At 35.6% G+C, this 10,243-nt stretch overlaps 1 protein-coding gene across 1 annotated transcript in view; it reads right to left on the bottom strand.

Moving 5' to 3' along the window:
- The window catches only part of LOC110456133 (FAD-dependent oxidoreductase domain-containing protein 1-like), a 22,014-nt gene extending 12,183 nt beyond the window's left edge, over positions 1-9,831 (bottom strand). Inside the window, exons 1-6 of the mRNA XM_021506699.1 lie at positions 9,740-9,831; positions 7,756-8,176; positions 6,479-6,608; positions 4,958-5,057; positions 3,342-3,436; positions 1,507-1,667 (exon numbers count right to left, since the gene is read on the bottom strand). Of these exons, the coding sequence (XP_021362374.1) occupies positions 1,507-1,667; positions 3,342-3,436; positions 4,958-5,057; positions 6,479-6,608; positions 7,756-8,166 (897 nt within the window). The 5' untranslated portion in view covers positions 8,167-8,176; positions 9,740-9,831. The remainder of the gene's footprint in view (positions 1-1,506; positions 1,668-3,341; positions 3,437-4,957; positions 5,058-6,478; positions 6,609-7,755; positions 8,177-9,739) is intronic.
- Between the last annotated feature and the right edge of the window lie 412 nt (positions 9,832-10,243).

Consider the following 10,243-nt stretch of genomic DNA (forward strand, 5'->3'; position numbering starts at 1 on the left):
GAATTTTACAGTTTAAATAAAGCCCCTGATGATCTTTCTTTCCATGCAGAGAAAATGACTGTAGTACCTCTGAGTCTGGAGAAGAAGACTTTTGAAATATTGGTTAATTTTCCCTTTGGGGCCCCGTCCTGGTCCGTAGGGTTGGGGTAGGAATCTCAATTTTACAATTTGAAACCATCCTCCTCCAAGGATAATTCTCACCAAGTAAAAATAATTTCCTTCAGAAAGTTGTCAAAATATACCCAAAAGTGTTATTTCCCTATATAAACTATAGTAAACTTAACCACTTCCCCAAGGAAAAACGAATAGCTTGGGGGTCCGGAATTTTACAGTTTAAATAAAGCCCCTGATGATCTTTCTTTCCATGCAGAGAAAATGACTGTAGTACCTCTGATTCTGGAGAAGAAGATTTTTGAAATATTGGTTAAATTTCCCTTTGGGGCCCCGCACTGGCCTCAGCGGTTGGGGTAGGAATCTCAATTTTACAATTTGAAACCATTTTCCTCCAAGGATAATTCTCACCAAGTAAAAATGATTTCCTACAGAAAGTTTAGGGAGAACGGATAGCTCGGGGGTCCTGAAATGTACAATATAAATAAAGCCCCTGATGATCTTTCTTTTTATGCACTGAAATTGAACGTAGTACATGTACCTCTAAGTCTGGAGAAGAAGATTTTTGAAATATTGGTTAATTTTCCCTTTGGGGCCCCGCCCTGGCCCCATGGCCCAGCGGTTGGAGTAGAAATCCTAATTTAAAAATTTTGTAGCCTCATCTATCAATGATGATTCTGACCAAGCAAAGCTCAGGTGACCTAAAAATGGATATAATCACAACATAGTGATACTTCAGCGTCACCAATAAGTGGGTTTTAAAGTTCAACCCACAAACCTACACCTGATATTGGTCCTATTACCTTACATTAATATGTAAACTATTTACAGGTTGGATAGCTGTCTTCATAGAGTAACATCATTCATTATGATTGACTTATAAAAGACGTCTCAACACAAAGGGTGAAGGTTTCACCATCCCACATCGTAACCAGTAACAGATAACAGCTGTAAAATGGACTTATTTTAGCAGCTATCTTATTTTAGCTCTTTTCACGCTTTAAATATTACAGTACATTATGAATGTGCTAATGGAAGTTTCTGTATATATTGTTTTCTATTTCCTGCATGCACTGATATGTCAAAATTTGATAATGTGCTAAAATATAAGTGTACTGAGATAAGTACATTTACAAAATAAATGTTGATCATAGCACGTGATTAATTGACTGGGATTACATTGACGAGACACCATTAAAATACAAGATTCTGTCGTCTCTTGTTTTAACTCTAGCCTAAATTTTGTGTGGCACCCCTTTTCCTTAAACCATTTGATCAGTATAACTCATTGTCTTTTGTTTGTTAATCTTGTGAAAGAAGAATATTACAATCAAGTTTTATTTACAAACTCCCTTCAAGCATCAGGTTAGTTTATAACAGAGGAGCACAATATACCTGGAGGCCTGACAGTTTCCCCGCACCCAATTCATCCTTCATATCGCTCATGAAAAAGCCCTCCACTTCAGCATTCAAATAGGTCACACCCATACTGATGTTCTTCTGTTTCAGAGCACAGAGAAGCAACCATGGGTCAAACCAGCCCTCTCCCTGAATTCCTGTCCAACAGAATGTCAACAAAGCATAAATATTTTATACAGTATAATTGCTAATACTTACAAGGGTTTAAATTTCAAAAATTTCGCAAATGCATTGAAATTCGCGAAATTAAAACCATCATGAATATTTTGAGATTGTCGCCATACTTAGTAACATCTAGGTTTCAGACGCCCCCTGATATCATTTGAGTTGAGGCTACTAGGTCAACACATCGTTTTGAAAGAAGTACACAATATAAGTTTGGTTTGGTTTGGTTTAGTATTGTTTAACATCCTATCAACAGCTATAGTCATTTAAGGACGCCTCCCCTGTGTGCAAGATGCATGAGTGTAGTGTATGCAAGTGTGTTTTGGGAGGCAGAGATATGTTCGTGTTTGTCTCCTTGTGATAGCGCGGAACTGATACCGACTTTATAGTGCTACCTCACTGAAACATACTGCCAAAGACACCCAGCAGGACACCCCACCCGGTCACATTATACTGACAACGGGCAAACAAGTCGTCCCACTGCTAAATTGCTGAGCGTTAGGCAGGAGTAGAAACTACCATTTTTACAGACTCTGGTATGTCTCAGCCAGGGGACAGAACCCAAAGCCTTCCTCACAAGGTCTAATGCTCAACTAAAGACCAAAAGTGAGGCATTATCAAGGGAGACATTAGGAAGAAGAAAGTTGTTTGCAAAGAAGAGAGAAGATAAGATCCCAAATTAAGTTGCCTCTTACGATCATGCAATTATTATTATTATTATTTTTCATAAAAGACATGCAAGGTATGATTTTCTTTTCAAAAATGATTTTTCATAGCTATTGTCATTGCAGAAAAAAGATTTCCTAACAACAAGTTATAGTTTTTGGCAGTGGTACACGAATCCTTAAAAACCAAATAAAACAGCACGATAGGGAGGTACATTGTACTTCTTGTGACACTGCCAATTCAAACTTATCATTTCCTAGGGCCCATATACAAATGTTAACAGACCTAAACACCCATGTATTATCTTTTATGAATGCCCTCCCCCACCCCCTATCTCAACCATAATGGGAATAAATGGAAAATAGTCAGAAAAGGTATGACAAAATTGCTATGCATTTTGTATTCCACACTGATGCTGCTTTCAACCAAGTTTTAAGAAGAGTAAATAAGATGTTTGGGACCAGTTAACTGGACAAGATTGCATTGCTCTTACCACAAAAAGCTTTTTAAAAGTCCCTCTAAATATCGAAAGAATCCAAATCCTCCCCATAACATAATACATAATAACACTGTTGGTGTGTACAGTACTAAATTTCATGGATATCAGTGACACTGGGGGATTACTAGAACAGAGAAATTGCCAAAAAGTACAAAAAAGGGGTAAACAACTAAGGTGAAACACACTGAAAAGAAATGTATATTTGCACATGATAGAAAAGAGTTCATTATTTTTTAAATAATTTAAAAGCGATTAGAAATTAGGGCTCTTTATATAGATGTTTGGACAAGATTTTTTCTAAGGACAGACATATCTGATACATATAGAGACAGAAAATGGTTCCAGTTTCTCCCCAAACTTCATTGCGAAATTATTAAAAGAATAACAACTTACTTCATTAATTGTCGACATAATAACCAGCTCATTTGTATAAATGACCAAACAAAAGACCAACCATTACAATAGTACAGTAACATCTTACCCTGTGATGCACATTCGATACCATCCAAGTTGAGCCAAGGATATTTCTGAGCTAGGCGCTTTTTAGTGAGAATTTCAATGTTGGCACCGAGTTCTCTGTAATACAAAATTAAGTTGGATAAAAAATGATACAGCTGAACATTCCCCAGAACATTCAATTTTATTCAACCAAGTACAGTATAACCTGTCCAAACCAACCCTTGTCTTATCCAGATCCCTGCCTAAACCAGCTGTGATATGTGGTCCCAGCATATTCCCTATATAATCATAGTAGTTAAACCCTGTATAAACCGGATCCTGTCCATTCCGAAAACCGGTGTTGTTTCACAAAAGTTGGCATAGTAATCCATGTAAAAACAACCAGTTCATTCCGGTCTTGAACTTTCTCTCGACCGGCTACAATCTAAAGTAAACACATTCTAAACAAATTAGTCAGGGTCGACTGCGAGGTGCCAAAGGGGTCATTTATCTGTGAATGTTATAACTTACGTGAGGTGATCGACAACTACTCACAATGCATGCACGATTTTATTATACAATAGCGTGAACTTATTTTATATGTATTTTTGATAATAAATGACATACATGATTGTGGAGGGTTTAATTGTAGCTTGGCTTCAGGATGAATCGTACATGCACACCGTGTAAACAGAAAAAAAAAACTGTTGGGTTCAAGTGAAATTCCATCCCCAAAGCGGTCTTGGAAGGAATTAGATTTGGAAACAAAACAAAAAAATTGATAAAAACTTGAAATATTTCCAAAACCGACGCAAAAGGACCTTTCCCAACTGTAGGGAGTCGGGATATCTACAGTGTCGGACATTTTGGTAAAAAAACGAGGAACTAAAAAAACAATTCTCTGACAATGTTTCTAGTTCCTGTAAACATTATAACAGTGGTTCAAAGTTTTCTGATTTGAACACATTGGTACTGAAATGGTTTGAGCAGGCCCGGGCAAAAAGTCTCCAAATCAGTGGACCGATTTTGCAGGAAATGGCTTACAAATAGCAAGACAATTAAAATTGGCAGATTTTTGTAAGCGTCAAATGGGTGGTTAGAAAGTTTCAAAGCAACAACATAGGATTTTTCAAGATATGCAGTGAAAATGCTGACGTTGATCTTGATGTAGTGAACATACAAATGTACATGTAACACCGCTAAATTGATCGCCTTTCATTTGTATTATATACTGTATATTTTGTAAATCATTAAACGTTGCAATTGATTCATGTCTCTGTTGGCTATGTTGACAAACTTGTACACAGATCGTATGCAAAACACTACATTTTTGTGTTTTCAAAAAATGACATGTCAACCCTGTATAAACCGGACACCTGTGTAAACCGGCCAAAGAGTTTGTTCCCAGTGACATCCGATTTAGACAGGTTGTACTGTATAATGATACAGTGTCAATTCACTAAACATGAAAATATTAATACCCCTAAACGATTATTTAGAATTGTTCATTGTTCAGGTAAATGTCACATGACCTAAGCCTAGTCACATGACCTCTCCAGATGGAGGAAAACAGGCGTGTGATATGTTATTGGGAATTGTTCAAGATAAATTTAGCAAGAGAAAAAACTTTAAAGATAGCTAGTGATTTTTTTTACTAACCTCTGCATTTGAACGCTTTCATTGAGGACCTCTGCACTCTGTTCTGAGGCCAGGAAGAGGTAGCCTTGATGGTGGAACTGTACATCCGGAGGCTCTTGGCCTACAATACAAGAATTTAATATATTGTTTATTCCAACTTCCCAATTAAAGATGAGAAAGAGGTGATTTTTAATTTCATCAAGAAGATGGAAGAATGTATCAATCAGTATCAAAAGACAACAGATATCAAAATATAATTTATCCTGCATTTTTTTTTTGTCATGTGTGACGTAAAATTTACCTCCTTTTGGGTGCAACATTTTCATATCAGTATAATGTTAAAGGGGCTGGTCGGGGAAAAAATGTCATATTTGCTAAAATGGCATAAACATGTTTAAAATACCATCTTATGAAATATATCGACACAAATTTTGCTGAATTTCACTCCCTAAGAGTAAAAATTATAATTATATTAAAGAAATCCTAAATTGTCACCTGACAGTCTAAAACTCTCAATTGACCCAGATCAGTGATGTAATTTCACCGCACGCGCGTCATCAACAAGGCCAAATGTAAACATCGCGGCGAAAGAAAAAGATGCATGCAAAAGTCATGACAGGCACGAGGTATCAATTCCGTTATATATAACAACAACATATAGGTAGGAATATTACACTTGCATCATACATGACCTTTGAAAACAATTATTTATGTATAGTATTGCTGTCTTGTCCGCTAGTTGAGTCCTACATGGTACATGATGGCGTGCTATTGTTGTTATCTTCACTGCCTCACTTTTGAAACAACCACGTGACATATATAAATAGATCTGCGCTAAATTTACACGGGGCTTACCCGAGATTTCATTGGTCAAAACTGGACTTTGCAAGCAGATCTCGACCATCATATTGCCGTGGTATATAACTTTTGGAAGGCCAGAGAATGCATTTAGACACATTTTTTTTGTAATTTTTTCCCCGACCAGCCCCTTTAATTATAAGTTGACAACAAAATAACAAATATTCAGTATAAAATACTTTAAAAAAAAATAAGTTTGTAGACTACAAGGCTTCCTGCAGTCATAAATGACAGAGCTCCTTTGAGCTTAATTAACTTGATTAAGGTCCAAGAAACAATTAAAAATATATTTTAATTATAGTTACTTTGAATATATATATTTTCTATAACAGGGTATAGAATTCTTTTGGAAAGGTAGTATGTAGCATACTAAAAATGGTGTACCTCCTTTAAGCCTAATTAACTGGCTTGGTTACAATTAAAAACATTTCATAAAAAGAATATACCGGTAACTATAAAAGTCTATAGAATCCTTTGTGAAAGACGTAAGCATACTATAACACATCTTCACTAGCCAAGGGTTACGATCCACTTACTCTTTAAGAGTGAAGAGTAGGTATATCGTACTAGATCGTACCCCTTGGCTAGCGAAGATGACTATAACATAGAACTGTCTCATTAGTAATCAGTAATAGCAGGTACATGTATTTTATACAATTGAATTAATTGACAGCTGTGGCTTACCTAGAATGCCGAGATGGTGGTGTATATTCCTGATAAAGTCTGTAGTAAACATGGACATTTGCACATTCTCTGGAATACTGAATTGGTGTCTCACACCACCCACAGACAACATGCTAGAGGCTTGAGCATACTGTAAATAATAGATAGTATTTGTAGTACATCCCTGGAGGACAGGTTAAACCCACATGTAATCAAACTTACAGTAATATCTCAATACGAGGTACTTGTTTCACTTTCCACCTTGCTTTATATTTCAACATCCAATTTTTGCTTTACACATGTCCCAAGATACCTGTCCCAAAATAACTTAAAAGGCCAAAAACAGTGTTTGTTTCAGGTAGCATGCCTGAAAAATATAGGATAGGAGAATAATTGTATTCAATGTTTATTTTTTATTTTCATGAATTAATATTATTCTTTAATTCAAAGTTTACAATGCATTTCCACACATTACAATGGCTATAGGTTTGTCAAGAATAAGGTCAGACTTCCAGAACAGGAAGAAAGTACATTTTAATGAATGGCTTTGAAGTTTGCCTGGCTAATAAATTTATCTTCGATACAAGTAGGTGATAAATATCTAGGGTCAGCGGTAAAATCTAGGGTAGGTTGGGATACCTGTAATGTGTGGAAATGCATTGTAAAATTTGAAATAAAGCATTATATTAATTCATGAAAATAAAAAATCAACATTGAATAAAATTATTTTCCTACCCTGTTTTTTTCAGGCATGTTACCGGAAACATTTTTTTGTCTAACACATATACCATTATATCACTACACAAAAAATTGCAGTACACCTTTAAGGTTCTGCTATATGCACATAGATAGATTAGCAGTGGGTGATCATTGACCTAGACTATTACTGATAACATATTTATGAATGCCTGTGATACTTCAACACTCATATTCATGAAAACTTTCTAATGCTCAAACTCGAGTTATGCGGTCAAGCCCACTTCCTTCGTTTCGGTGAAAAGTTACTCATTCAAATTTCACATCTTTCAATGATTTGCAAGAATTTCAGGGTGAAATGAAGCCACAACCATTTTCAATGTCAAGACTTCAATTCTTGACAGTGTCACATTATTTACTTCAAGATAACAAACATTGGTTTGAGCACAAAATTCATGCTTGAGCACGAGAATTTCTTCATGAATTGTAATGGACCCAGTTCAAACAGTTATCAAGCAACATGATCATGATAGAGTTCTTACTACAGTTCAAGATGTTAAAATATTCAAAGACATTCAAGATGTTCAGAAGATGTTGCTTACACTGGAGTCCCTTTCTATGACCGTCACACTGTATCCTTTCTTGCTTTGCTTCCTAATCCAGAACGCTGCAGCTGAGCCAACCAGTCCCCCACCAATAATAGCAATGTCTGTCTGCCCCGGAACAAATGTTGGATCACCTTCACTACCTTTACCGATGATTAAACTTTGAAGTTTTTTTCCTGCTGGTTTGACATTTTCGGGATGCAGTTCGGACTCGTCTACAAATTTAGGACCTTGACTTTGTTTGGTGTCAGTGATTTTTGAGGAAACGATGCCAGGTTTGCTGCCAGGGGTATCGCCTTTATCACTGGACATGTAGCGCGACACTTGTGACCAGAATTGTGGCTGGTGTATTCTGTTTTTTCTCATCATTCTGTCAGTAATTTTCTTGAGGAGTCTTGTCGACATCATCTTGAGGAAACTGAATACAAAACGTTAGCTATCAAATGGGTGCTTAGCATGGTTAACGTAGCCAATAATAAAACATTCAGGCTGATAACTTTATAAAAACAGTTCACTGGAATTATAGCTTGTCAATCTCTTTAGCTGAATGCTACAAAATGACATATAATCTAAAGTTCAATTATATACTTAGGTCATGCAGAGGTAATTTTATCTTTCGATCACCAGCTGTAGAGAAACATACCAGCCTCAAATCAATATGATTTCAGCAAATAAGATGCACTAAAATCTTTTTACTGTGTTTGAACAACATATTTTACCAGTATATACAATGTTTATGTTAAACCTGTACATGTTTATAGGTGTCAACCTCTGAAACCTCCATATGAGGGAGATCTCCCTCATTCCACATTTCCAATGAGGGAGAATGTGTGTGAAACGCGACTGAAACTGCTTTGCTCAATTTATCTAAATTTCCCTATATATATGTACCAAAATAACTCAAAAAACATGCACCGGATTCAGACACACCTGTTAAGATCACCACATACAACCTGGAGTATTACTAGAAGATCATTTGACTACAGGATGTTCATTTTGACTTTGTGTGAGTTTGAACTTTCAATGAGGGAAATTCGAGGAAGATTGCTAATTTTTTGTCAAAGTGAGTGTTTCCCTCCTTATGAGGCAGGTTTGACAGCTTTGCTTAAACCAATGGCCTTTCGACTGTAATGAATTCATAAACTTTCATATAAAGTATTATTCGTAACATATTTAATGTTGTTATAAAAAGTTTGACAGGATTAGCATTTAATATCACTTAATTCTCACCTTCAAGTTTTATAACATGGCTAGCGCATTAATTCCAGCACAGAATGCTATGAAATGGCACATATCTTAATTTCATTTAATGATTAAAGTTACTTTGACTTTAAAATTGTTTTCTTATTTATAATCTGCTAATTATAAAATGTTATTACAAGATAGTTTTAGTTGTTTTGGATGGCAACGTCTATCTACATTTGTACATTTAAATTAAGGTAGGTATGCCTCTCCACAGTTGGTAACTAATACAAATACAAGTTCCTTATATTAAAGATAATACAATGCAGTGGCGGATCCAGAGACCTATCGGGGGGGGNAATTGATGAAAATACATGATTTTTAAAGAAAATTCTCAGGCTGGGGTGTGTGTCCTGAAGCCCCCAAAAAACCTCTGGATCCGCCACTGCAATGTTTTCAAATTGCATATGTATTCCTATTTTCAATTTGAGAAATTGAATATGACTTGGGGGGGGGGGCGGTGTATACCATCTTTCAGGGGGCTTGCTGAGCCTTAAAATACAAATTTCACGATTGCGTACATAGTGGATTTTGGATTTTTGTGTACAACGTGGATTTTGGATTTTAATTGAAGGTGTTTACAATTCCAGATAGGTTTATACGAGCGCCTAGGCTATGGCAGTCAGAAATTGCTTGGACAGAAATTCGACTTTGACCAGCGTATAAATATGAATAAAAAATTAGTGACAATGCTATTATTTTAACTAAATCTTATCACTTTTTACCTTTAAATACTTACAATACGTTTTGATCGGAACAGTAATCACTAATGTGCTAGTAGCTAAAATTCTTGCTGGTTGCTGTCGTCTACTATGGAGGCGGCCATTACAGTAAGGGACGTTACTCTGTTCTTGATCAATGCAAAGTTTTATATTGTCACCAAACTTCACGATTTTTTTGTTTTTGTTTTTTTCATTCATAAATTATTCTTTATTGTAAAATTCATAACAATGTTTGTGGAACGCGTTTTATGAATTTTCAGTAAAGAGTTGAATACATTCAAAAACTTGAACCTATATACAAAATGTACCTACTTGAAGATATACATATGTGCATTTATGTTAACCTCAAGTACATATATTTATAATATTAGTTAAATACATTTAATTCCAGACACCATTACTTGCATCTATCTTCAATTATTTGAAGATATATGCAATTATGAAATTTACTTTGCCATTCCTGAAAGCGCCAAATAAACATATACTCAAATAATTGCACATATTTTCAATAATTGAAGACA

This window comes from Mizuhopecten yessoensis, unplaced genomic scaffold, assembly GCF_002113885.1.
Source record: "Mizuhopecten yessoensis strain PY_sf001 unplaced genomic scaffold, ASM211388v2 scaffold8537, whole genome shotgun sequence".
In the NCBI taxonomy this organism is placed as follows: Eukaryota; Metazoa; Mollusca; class Bivalvia; order Pectinida; family Pectinidae; genus Mizuhopecten; species Mizuhopecten yessoensis.